Below are 13178 nucleotides of genomic sequence, written 5' to 3'. Positions count from 1 at the left end.
AGTCTGGATTACAACTTCTATTTTTGCATGTAATAAAGAAAAGTAAAATGAAAATTATGAAAAAGGTCCTTTAGCGGAATTCCTATCAAGTTAGTGCCCAAACTGATTAAATTGAAAGCATGATGGTGGAAGGTTCTATGAAAATACTCTTCACCTATCCTGCATTAACCTGTCTACGGAGGCTTGCTATAATTAAAAAATATATTATATTTTTATATCCATGTTTTAGTAAGTATGAAATTGGTTCTGAGTGGAAAGTTTTTAAATGTTCCTTATTGTATCATGTGAGATACCATTAAAGGGATAACTGGATCCAATCTTGCAAAATCCTTTTATTATGAGTTTAGTTAAAAAGGTACATGTTTCTAATGTATTATATTTTACCAATTTGAATTTATCTTTAAACAGTCTTAGATTTTACTTAAATTTATTCAAATGTTGAGGGAATAATGAAGGAGCTGAAAATTTAAACAGCTCTATGACAAATAGATGAAGTATAATATTGTATACCATATGGCATATGATAGTACCTGGGACCAAAGAACAACAAGAAAGAAGTTCTTGTAGATGATAATGATGACATGGAAAATTTAGATAATATTTTCACAGTTAATTTCTCATTCATGGAGTATATTACTTTGTTCTTTATGCTTAGTAATATTCAGAATTATAATTTAAGGTGCCCTACTCTAAATATTTTATATAATCATAAAGATTTGTATATTTAAGTTACAAGGGATACTTAGTCCTCAAAAGGTTATTTGTAAGTGCAGCAATGCTGCAAAGATTTCTGAATTGTGCGTTTCCTCTAACTTCTGGTTTCTTGGTTAACACAATTATTTACCTACTGTTGACAATTTTCCTAATGTAAATCTAACAGATTGTTACACATGCTGTTGGCATTCACGTTTTTTATTTTTTAAACAATGTCCTTCATGTAACAGTAGTTAAATGCAGCAGAAGGACATCATTAGAGCCATGGTTAACTGTAATTTACACCATTAGGAAGGCAGCACAATTTTTATTGCCTGGCAATTTTCTCACTTCAGTATTTGTACCATATGGCTCAATTTGTGTAATAACCTTAATTTCTGCACCCTTCAGGTCTGCTTCATCTCCTACAGAAGCGGAATGCAGTTTAGCAGAAAGGGGACTGTCTATACTTCAAGAGTTGAGATTAATAATCTGTCACGTCCTGTTCTGGTGAAGGAATGTGAACAGCAGACAGATGGTATCTCTACAAATGACTGTCAGAGGTCCTGATCCAATCAATACGATGTATTAATACATCTCCCATCGCTCCTTCTCTAGGGGCCGCAAAGCACATCTGGAAAGTTCTGGGGACTGCGGTGCTGAAAGCTGATTCTTTTCAGAATCAAACTGAGTCCAATTAATTTTTCATGTATACTTGATAACCATTTTATAATGAGGTGTGTACTCCTTGACGGATATACAGTGGCAGTACAGACCGCCTGCATTTTCTATCCCCATTCAGTCCTCTTTTAGCAACCAATCCATTAATCAAGCAATCTGGCATGGAGCTGAAACCTCAGCTCAGTGGTGATCAATACCATCCTAAAAAAATACAGAGACAGCCTCTAGCATGCATGGCTATCTGGCCATTACATCAGCTACTGCTTCAGGAAAAATAGTGTTGCCATAATTATCTTCCAGTTACAAAAAAACTGCCCCTGCATTAGATTTCTTTTGCTTTCCCTTTAAGCTCTGCAGTATACTATTTCTGCTCGATAATGCAAGGTTTAAAACTGTTCAAATGTTCAGGGAACAAATTTTAATTAACATTGTAACTAGGTTTATACCTTTGCTGAAAACTAAATAAATTAAGTTTTTATAAACAGCAAATATCACCAGATTAAAAACAAAACAGACTCAATCCAACCTATGCTAAAATATATTGATACCGCATTTCAATACAGCAAATGTAAAATGAACTGGATAATTCAAAACCTTTCAAACTCTAGAATGCATTTCTGACATTGAATGCTTGTGAAAATGACTCTAAGTCATAAACTTTTTTTTTCACATCATTTGCTATTTGCACAATCTTTACTGACTAGAATATGGTTTATGCGTGGTACTAAAATATATTGATCAATGGTAATTATTTTTTATACTGTGGACTAAGTATTATTTTGCAGATTTGAACTTGTGCTGTACAGTCACAAACAGAGTGGTTATTTGCCCATAGAAGTAATTAACCTCTAGTCCAAATGATTAGTCCATTGGGGTTAATGGTCTCTGAACTTCAATAAAGCTGTCACCTGCCAATATCAGCCATTAACCCCCATCCTAATGATATTCCCATTATATTTTGCAGGTTTTAATAGAGCAGTTAGAGTGGTCACTTGTCCATAACAGCTGCTGACTTCTAGCTCTGAAGTCTCCATTAAGTTTGATTAGCTTTGAACTATGAAGATGTGGTCATCTGTTCATAATGTCCATACATCTCCAGTCTTTACAATGTTCATATTATATTCTCTGGGCTCTGGCAGAGCAGTTATACTGGCTGCCGCCTATGAGGACTACTATTCTAGATGTTACATTGTCAATTTGAAAGGACAACAGTGTCCACCTGATTTATCAAGTAATTAAAAATGTTGTAAAGGGAGACATCCATATGTTTACTCATTTATCCCTCATTCTAGCATTTACGATTTAAGACTGCTGGATTGAGGCACCTGGCAAGATATTTTGTGCAAAATTTCCCTGTAGTGATGCCATGCATGGTCTGTGGATTGTGGATTAGAGCAGGACAAATCCAATCCGGCCAAATACCGCCCCATCAGTCCACTCTCAATCATCAGCAAATTGACGGAAGGTATCGTCAACAGTGCTATCAAGCGGCACTTACTCAACAATAACCTGCTCACCGATGCTCAGTTTGGGTTCCGCCAGGACCACTCAGCTCCATGCCTCATTTCAGCCTTGGTCCAAACATAGACAAAAGAGCTGGATTCCAGAAGTGAGGTGAGAGTGACTGCCCTTGACATCAAGGCAGCATTTGACCGAGTGCGGCACCAAGGAGCCCTAGTAAAATTGAAGTCAATGGGAATCAGGGGAAAACTCTCCAGTGGCTGGAGTCATACCTAGCACAAAGGAAGATAGTAGTGGTTGTTGGAGGCCAATCATCTCAGCCCCAGGACATTGCTGCATGAGTTCTTCAGGGCCGTGTCCTAGGCCCAACCATCTTCAACTGCTTCATCAATGCCCTTCCCTCCATCATAAGGTCAGAAATGGGGATGTTCGCTGATGATTGCACAGTGTTCAGTTCCATTCGCAACCCCTCAGATAATGAAGCAGTCCATGCCCGCATGCAGCAAAACCTGGACAAGATCCAGGCTTGGGCTGATAAGTGGCAAGTAACATTCGCGCCAGACAAGCACCAAGCAATGACCATCTCCAACAAGAGAGATCCGAGCCACCTCCCCCTTGACGTTCAACGGCATTACCATTGCCGAATCCCCCACCATCAACATCCTGGGGGGTCACCATTGACCAGAAACTTAACTGGACCAGCCACATAAATACTGTGGCTACAAGAGCAGGTCAGAGGCTGGGTATTCTGTGGCGAGTGACTCACCTCCTGACTCCCCAAATCCTTTCCACCATCTACAAGTCACAAGTCCGCAGTGTGATGGAATACTCTCCACTTGCCTGGATGAGTGCAGCTCCAACAACACTCAAGAAGCTCAACACCATCTAGGACAAAGCAGCCCGGTTGACTGGCACCCCATCCACCGCCTTAAACATTCACTCCCTTCACCACCAGCGCACCATGGCTGCAGTGTGTACTATCTATATGATGCACTGCAGCAACTCACCAAAGCTTCTTCGACAGCACCTTCCAAACCCCCGACCTCTACCACCTAGAAGGACAAGAGCAGCAGGCACATGGGAACAACATCACCTGTATGTTCCCCTCCAAGTCGCACACCATCCTGACTTGGAAATATATCGCTGTTCCTTCATCGTTGCTGGGTCAAAATCCTGGAGCTCCCTACCTAACAGCACTGTGGGAGAACCTTCACCACACAGACTGCAGCAGTTCAAGAAGGCAGCTCACCACCACCTTCTCAAGGCTAATTAGGGATGGGCAATAAAAGCTGGCCTTGCCAGTGACACCCTCATCCCAGGAACGAATAAAAAAAGTCCCATTCATGAGGTTGCAAAGCTTCAATCTTATGTCACTATAGGGTGCATTACATAGAACAAGAGTCTGTAGCAAGAAAAGGCCATTTGGTCCATTAAGCCCACTCCATCTAGAGTCTTTGTATGCTATTCTATCACAGTCTTTCTCTGCCCCTGCCTACTGATTCTTATTTTAAAGAACACTAAGGAGATGAAATTCAACTTCGGCAGAGGCACAAAAGAGGCAGAAGAGGACCAGCCAACCACTATATGCTCACCCGATTTTCCTTTCTGTTCCAGTCAATGGAGAGGAAAATCGGACAGGGTGTATAGGGCAGCAGATCCACCACTGCTCGGTTTGAGCCCCTGCCAAAGTTGAATTTCACTCCGTAGTTCTTTATCCTATCTTTTGTTCATAAAAAAACAAACAGAACTATTAATATCCCTGTAGCTCTCAGTTGATCCAATTCCCTTTTGGAAATTGCCAGTGACCATGAATCAACTACCTTCCCTGGGTGTGAGTTTCACATACACATTATTACGTGGGGAAGAGGAATTTTTTTTTTAACCTTGCTTCATGCTTGTGAATTTTGCACTTGCATTCTCTATTCCTATGCTCATTGGTTATTTCAAACTAAATACAACAAATACTGAAAATCTGAAACAAAAACAGAAAATGCTGGGAACACTCAGCAGGTCAGGCAGAATTTGTAAATAAAGAAAATAAGTTAACATTTCAGGTATAACCCCCCGCCTGAAAAAGCTGTGTATCACGTAGCACACCAGCATGATTCTGGACACCCAATGTGGGCTGTATTGCAGCGTACATCCGGACCTGTCCAGACAGCAGAACCTCTGCTTCAGCAGCCTGATAGTCTGTTCAATGACGGCACTGGTGGAAGAGTGGGCCTGATTGTATTTTCTTTCTGCCACAGAAGTTGGGTTGCAGCAGGAGGAAGAGCAGGAACAAGAGTAGCATGAAGAGGAGGCAGAGCAGGATTGGCATTGACCACCAGTGCCCCTTGCTGTCAGAGCTCTCAGAGAACAGCTCAATGAAGAGCGCTTCACCTAAACCATCCTTCCCATCCCCAATATACCAACAGTCCCGCAATCCTTATCACCACCATCCTTACTACCACCACCCGATTACCTTCCTTCAATTCAGCCTTATGGGTCTTCCCCTCACTTCACTATAAATATATACACCAACAACATATCTAGAACAAAAAACAAATTTACCAAACAACTGAATTCCATATGCATCTATGAGTTAACAGAAATAATTATGAATCACCCTTAGTGTCTGTCTTCTGTGCTTGTTTACTTATCCTACAAAATGTTTCTCCAGTGGCTACAGCTTAGGAAGTGGAAGGCTGCTGAGCTTCCATCGCGGACACTTCAGATGGGCATGGTGGGCGACCTCGAGCAGCTGTGGGCCTTGAGGGCCCAGCTGTAGACTATAGCATCTCGCGTGGGTCAGATCAGTCTGGCTCAACTGGCTGTGTGGCACTAACAAGGGCACTGGCAGAGTGGGTGGCAGGGGAGTAGGCATGCTATCATCCTGAGAGGACAGTAGGTAACTCTCCCATGGAGCCAAGGCCATTCTCCTGGGACTGCGTGTCAGCGCTCCAACGGCTCTGTGCGAGAACAGAGTGCAGGTGTGATGTGACGCTCTGTTAGCCCCTGTCAACAGTGGCCCCAGAGTCAAGGTGGCAGCTGTCAGAGCTGTCAGCAGAGGCTCATCCTGGTGGGCGCCACTTTCATGTTCATAGACCTGACCACTCGGTCCTCATTGGATAGAATGGTCTCCATGCTCTGTGTGAAGCCTTGATACAGGTTGGTGCAGGACTCCTGGATTTTCTGAGCCATTGTGTACGAGCTTGCTGGCAGGCTGCCCAGTGCACCTAACATTTCCTGGTGTATACCCATAAGCCATCTTTGGTAACCTGGGCCCTCAAAGCAAGCATCTGAGTCTTTTGCAACAGAGCTAGTATGTGATCTCGCTCTCCAGAAGTAGGATTCTTACCTTGACAATGTTGAGGTCATTAAACATCTTTTGCCATGCAGCCTTGTCCTGGGAGTTAAGTTCCTTGTATTGACCTCCTCGGCCACCTCTTCCCACATAGTTGTCATCTGGAGAGCTTTATGGCCCTCGGGGAGGGATCAGGATCTCTCTTCTCCTGTCCACCGCCTGGATCAGAGCCTCCAAAGTGGCATTGGAGAACCTGAGGTCTGATCTACAATTCTTGCTGCCATTTTTCTGTTCACAAGTGTTCCGTCCTGTCTGCAGCCACAGTGTTGGCTGCCCAATCCCCCTCCCAAACCCGACGTGCAGCCAATGAATAGCGCAAGTAGTGCTGGCTACACACCTGAATCATTTTAATGAACAGCCAGCACCAATTTCACGTGAACAGGCGTGTGCAGCGCATGCCCTACCCCCTGTGTGCCTGTTTTCGGGTCCTATCAAATTTCTAGGCTATTCTATGAATAGCGTGAAGAAACTTGAAGCAACCAATAGAAACTGATTATGCTAATTTTGCATAATTTGCAACAAGATTGGAAAATTCAACTTTCTGACAGGCAGAATCAGTTGTCTGAAGCTTTATTTCCAGATAAAAACAAAGAAGCTCAGCAATGTATTCATCCCCATATTCACAAAGATCAGTTCTTACATTGTTTTAGCACTTTGCTTATTCTGATCTTTTGAAGTGCTTCTCAATCCATTGACTGGTTCAATTTATATCATGGGTTCAGGTTTACTTCCTCTGGTTAAAGTTGATATATCAGTTTTTGATGAGACAAAAGTTAATTTACATGAGCCAAAAAAGTCCTATTTCCTGGCAATAAACATTTTCCAATGCTATCATCTAATACATTTGTGAAACCAGATGGCCTCGATTTTAACCCAATCCGACCGACGGGAAACATGATCGGATATTTCCGAGGTGAGGTCCTCACATGCCTCCCAAAACACAGTTGTTAAAATAGTGGTTGGTGGGAGTGTAGCGGAAACTCTTCCTCTATTTTAACCACCTGTGGACGCCATTCTTGTCAGGAATGGGTGAGGGTTGAACATTAAGGCTGTACATCTTTTGACAGGTTTATACATCAGATCTTGATTTTTATTATCTAATAATGATTTCTCAAGAAGAAATTAGTTTTGGCAGGTTTCCCCTCTCCTCTTGTGAGATTCTATCTGCATTTTTTTCAGTATCACATGGTAAGATGTGAAAGATGAAATGGTGTAAAAGCAAAGAGGGAGATTTACGCCACAGGCAATCTCATATTCAGTCTAAAGGTCTATTCTTAACAAAACCCAGGAAAAGTACTGATCAAATGCAATTCATTAGATTTACTGTTGGCATATGAAGAGGGATCCATTCAGTAAGAATATAAATATAAACATATTGAAATATATAGAAATATATTGATAGAAATATATTGATAGAAAAGTTAAGCATCCTAGGTAATTTCCCCTTTGGCTTACCGGCATCGTCACTGCAGTAACTGTAGACATGTTAATTGTTGGATCATTTCTTCTCTCTTGGTAGACAACACAATATTGAGAAATAACTCCATTAGGAGAACTTGGCAGGGTCCAATTCAGTAAGACAGAGAAAGCACTTGTGGCTTTAGTAGAGGGAGCTGCCATGCCTTGAGGAGCTGCTTCAAGGGTTTGTGCAAAAGCCCACAGACTGTCGACTGATCCCATGGAGTTACGAGCTCTGACATGATACTCATATTCAGTGTAAGGCTGCAGCATATCCGAAGCATCTATAAACTCCAAAGCACCTTCAGACCAAATGAAAACCAACAGTTCTTCTTGAGTCCCAACAGGCCGTCTGCAAATCAGAAAGAAGTGAAACATTTATTCATTTCATCTAAGTAATCCTGGAAAAAATAGATTGGTTAGATCCAATTCTAGTTCTTTTAAGAGGAAATGTGCTTGTGATGATGGATGATATTAAACATTTAGCCTTTAAAAATAATAAATGATTGAGTTTATTTCACAAAACCTATAATTCCGTAGAAGAAAAGTTGGTAAACGTGAATATTCCCACATAAGTTAATAAAGTAACATGGACCATATAGGCCTCTATTTTTTTCTTTTGTTTTGTGGGACAAATGTTAAATGTAGCTTGCTCCTAGAGAAAATGCAAAAGTGCATTTACCCTACCCCGATCAGTATTTGTTGAAATTTTAGTAAAGTTAAATTCCCCCTGCCCGTTCCAGGAGGAAACCTTGCAGAATTTCAACATGTGTGATTAACATGAAAAGCAAATTTGAAAAGGGAACAATGACTACTTACCTTGATGGAGAAAAAGGCCCTCAATTTCCTTTGACTTTCTGTTGCTGGGCCACCGTAACTTCATCGGAAATGAGGCAGAATTCCTGTTTACGTGCATAAATGGGGTTTCTGCCGCACGTCCGATGAAGTTATGGTAGTGCAGTGGCAGAAAGTGCGAGGAATTCAGGACCATAATTGCTGCTTTCTACATAGTAGCAAGTTAGGGGCATTGACACCTGCGTGCTTGTAGCTGCAGAAGAGAAAATAATCCACAGACTTTTACACAATGCACCTAGCCTGCTATATGCTAATAGGTTTTATAACCAGTGATTTGAAATATCTCAGCTGTCACAAGCATTTAAAGACGTTGGCTGTAAAAATCAGCAGCCATTCTGGTGGACTTCTGCTGTAACTTCGGGAGGAGTCAGGTGATGGATCGTCTGATGGTGAGGCATGGGTAGGAATGGGTGGACATTGGGCAACAGTTACTCAAATTCTCTAGTTCAGAGCAGGAGCAAGAAGCAAATTTCACACAGTCATCAATGTAACAGAAGAGGAGATCTGAGAGGGGGCCTGAGTAGAACTAGAGCAAAGCACCTTCGACATATCTTATAAAAGTACAGGCACAGCTGGTACCCATGCAGGTTCCCATAGTGACACCTTTTCTTTGGAGGCAGTGCGATGATTAAAAGAGAAGTTGTTTAAGGTAAGAATAAGTTCAGCCTGGTAGAGGAGGGTAGTAGCAGATGGGAACTGGTTGGATCACTGTTCAAGGAAGAAGCAGAAGGATCACAGGCCATCCTGGTGAGGGATGGATGTGTAGAATGACTGAACATCCAGAGTAAAAAGAAGGCGAATAGGGCCAAAGAATCTTAAATCGTTAATGCGGCAGAGAGCATCAGAGGAGTAATGGAAGTAGATGGTAGAGATTGGCTAAATGGGGAGAGAAGAGCATCAAGATAAGAGATAAAATAGTTCAGTGGCACAGGAGCAAGCTAAAACAATCGGTCTACCAGTACAATCCTATTTTTTATCTTTGGGGAAGAGGTAGAAACAATTTGAGGAGTTTTGAGGTTGGAGATAGTGGGCAGAAAATCTCCAGAAAAAATGAGATCAGTCACTGTCTGGGAAATAATGGCTTGATGTTTGGTAGTGGAGTATTGGTCCAGAGGGAGAGAGGAGGTGTCATCAGAGAGCTGGTGTTTGGCCTCAGCAAATTAGAGACTCTTCCATCATAGAACATTGATGCCCCCTTTGTTAGCAGGTTTAATGATAATGTCTGGGTTAGAACTGGAGGAACGGAGTGCTGCAAGAGGGAGATAGATTAGAGTGAGTAAGGACAGTGAAGAAACTGAGATGGCTGATATCACAGCAGCAGACTGAAAGAAGGCAAAAGGCTAGAGGAAGGGGTACAAGAGGATAGAGAAGGCTAGGGACAGAAGAAAGGGTCAGATACATGATGGGGGCCCCCCGGCCAAAAAAAAGGAAGCACGGAGCCAAAGGCAATGGAAGAAGAGCTTGGCATCAATTTAGATGGAGGCATAGAGGGGTGAAGCTGAGTCCTTTGCTGAGGACAGATCATTTGGAGTCAGAGAGGGGGAGATCAAAGCGAATAATGAAAATCCAGGAAAAGGTGGTTAGAAGGAGAAATAGGTTTAGAAGTTGATGAAGGAGGAGGGATTTGGAGATAGGCTGTCATCCAAGAGTTCTCTGAGTTTCTGGTCCTTGTTACCTCAAAGGAAGAAAACAATTTTTTTGCTAAACTGCCAGATGAGACAAAGGGTGGAATGAAGCCCAGGACAGCTACAAAACAAAGTGAGTCAGTGCTGTGGAAGAGCAAGGTCAAGAGTATACATGCGCTGACCCATAGTGGAAAGAGTGGATTTCATGATGTAGTGAGAGCATTGGTTAAAGGAGCATTGAATACCATGGAGCGATCAATGATCAGAGGTAGGTATGAAACAGAAAAGGTGAAATTTGAGCGGCAATCCATGTGGAATGAGTTGGAGACGTGGTGAGAAATAAGACGTGGTTGTATAACAAGGTCTCAGCAAATACCTGATCAAAAACAAGAAGGGAAAGGGTTATCAATGAAAATGAACGGGGGAAAGAGGAAGAAAGATATCACAATGAAAAGAGGAACAGAACTTATTCAAGGCTGGCACACCTGGAAGTGAATGGGCAATAAATTAAACATTTGCAAGTAAAAAGCAAAATGCTGCAGATGCCACAAATCAAGAAACAAAGAAAGAGGCTTCCCATTTATTAAGCTATTTACACCCCCTTTTTTACTTCAATGTTTTAATGCTTCTGTCTGAGATGACCTGTTACATCATTCCACTCATAATCCCTTTCCGTGTTTGTGGAACCTTGTGTGCAAATTGGCTGCTGTTTTTGCCTATAGAATCATAGAATCATAGAAAGGTTACAGCATGGAAGGAGGCCATTTGGCCCATCGAATCCGTGCCGGCTTTATGCAAGAGCAATCCAACTAGTCCCACTCCTCCGCCCTATCCCTGTAGTCCTGCAAATTTTTTCCTTTCAAGTACTTATCCAGTTCCCTTTTGAAAGCATGATTGAATCTGCCTCCACCACCTCCTCGGGCAGTGCATTCCAGATCCTAACCGCTCGCTGCGTAAAAAGTTTTCCTCATGTCACCTTTGGTTCTTTTGCCAATCACCTATATAATAATAGTGACTGCACTTCAAAAACTTAATTCATTGGCTGTGATATGAAAGGTGCTATAATAAATGTAAGTTCTTGCTTTACAATGCAATGGGCAGACTTATGTACTTTGTTCATTTCTGATCACCAAGCCACAAAAAGCATGTACAAGCTTTGTAAAAGATGCAGACAAGAGCAGTAAGGTTGACCGAGTGTACAGGGCATGTACCAAATTTGAGAATTGACTCAAAAGTAGCATGCAAAATAGTGAATGGTGTAGATAGGGTAAGTCCAGAACATTACCTCAAAATAAGTCAGGAAAGCAGGAGCAGAGGACGTACATTTAAGTTAGTGAAAAATAATTTTAAAACAGAAATTAGGAACTTCTTTACTCAGTGATTACTCGATGAAGCAACCAGACATAGCAGAGGTAGAAACATTTGGGAAGTTCAAAAAGAAATTGAATGCTTTAATGGGAGAATGAGGACAATAGAGGGATCAGATTCAAAGGAACAAATGACCTTTTGTCAACCTTGACATTTGTTATTTTTCTATGACCATGAGGCCTCTTGTAACAGCCAGTCTTATTGTCTTTCAAAACACAAAAACAAAAAGGAAACTGGATGAATTACAAAAGAGAGGATCAAAGAGAAATAAAAATGGAAAATTGAAGAGAATAACAGAGCCTCATTCTTACAAGAATAAATTATTAATATGCTAATCATGATGAATTGTGACATCATTGATATCAGTGCATTCTCTTAGGGCATTTTACAGAGGTAAAATTATATTGTTACTAGTGGATCTCCAGTGGTATTACAAACAGTAAGTTGGAGAACATGGGCCTAGAAATTCGATTGTGCCTGAAAATGGGCGTGCAAGAGGTGGGGCGCACGCTGCATGGATCATAGGAGATTCATGCTGGCAGCTTATCATGATACAGACATGCAACCAGTGCTACCAGTGTTTATTGGCTGTGCGCTTGTTGGGGGGGAGGTAGAAAATTGGGTGTCACTGATGCCACTTAAACGCAGCCTGCACCTCTTAAAGGAGAGATGCACTGTTGCTGCAGAAAGCAGAAAAGGCTTGAAACTGGATGACATTATAGATCCTTGTGGTTGGCAGGCGGAGGGAGACTCTGTTCCCCACAGGAGCAGAAACTCCTCCAGGCAACGCCAGTGAAAAAAGATGGCTCAGATGGCCAATGCCAGAAGCTTAGCTCCCAGAACCTGGCTGCAATGTTGAAAAAAGTTTAATGACCTCATCAGTGTTGTCAAGGTAAGAATCCTAACTCTCAGCTCAATTACTCTCTCCTCGCACCTGCAGCTCCACTGCTCACAATCCGTCCCTCCTCAACTTCCCTTCATTCTCCTACAATCACTGCACCACACTTCATTGTACCTCCTTCTACTGTCAACACTATTGGAACCCTCACTTCCCCATACCTCACATCTTTCACAAAACATCTGCACTATACGACCCTGACAGGCACATTCTCAAAACAGCTCAGAAGGCGACCACTAACACGTTCCCTTCTTTCTTGCAGGAGAAGGTAAAATACCAAATGAGAGTGCAGGCAATGACTGAGTCTACCTGCATATCCTGTCACCACTGAAGGAGCAGGTCCGGCTGCTGAGGGGCAGGGGGAAAGTCATGGCAGCGGTAAGTGGAAAGGCTGGAGGAGATGTCCCACAGCGTTTCTTCATACCTTATCCTCTTTTTCTCTTTTCACTTCTATCGCACCCTACACACACTACATGACAAACTGCAGCTGCTTTCATCAGCCACTCATCTCTTTCTGCTCTCCCTTCACACTAAAAGCTAACCCTGGTCATTCTCATGAATTTCAAAGAGGCTTTTAAAAACAAATTAGAATGAGGAAAGACATTGTGACCTGGATTTTGCTTTTCCAGATCCAAGAGGGTCAGGGCGGGACTTGTGCCTACTGCCTTGACCCTGCCATTACTCAGCTCAAGTTTCCTGGATAGGGGACATTATGCATCTATGGTGGGATTTCAGTGGGATCCCTGCCAGAAAGCGAGAGCCTGCCACTGCTCTAGAGTGTGAAAAAAATTGG

The 13178-nt window shown here is 42.2% G+C and overlaps 1 protein-coding gene across 1 annotated transcript in view; it reads right to left on the bottom strand.

Annotated features, from left to right (window-relative positions):
* ush2a (Usher syndrome 2A (autosomal recessive, mild)) overlaps positions 1–13178 on the bottom strand; it is a 744800-nt gene that overhangs the window by 83519 nt on the left and 648103 nt on the right. Inside the window, exon 65 of the mRNA XM_067989549.1 lies at positions 7637–7991. Within this exon, the coding sequence (XP_067845650.1) occupies positions 7637–7991 (355 nt within the window). The remainder of the gene's footprint in view (positions 1–7636; positions 7992–13178) is intronic.

Source organism: Heptranchias perlo, chromosome 8, assembly GCF_035084215.1.
Source record: "Heptranchias perlo isolate sHepPer1 chromosome 8, sHepPer1.hap1, whole genome shotgun sequence".
Lineage (NCBI taxonomy): Eukaryota > Metazoa > Chordata > Chondrichthyes > Hexanchiformes > Hexanchidae > Heptranchias > Heptranchias perlo.
Note: the sequence above shows the minus strand (reverse complement) of the source record. Positions and strands in the feature narration are given on the sequence as shown.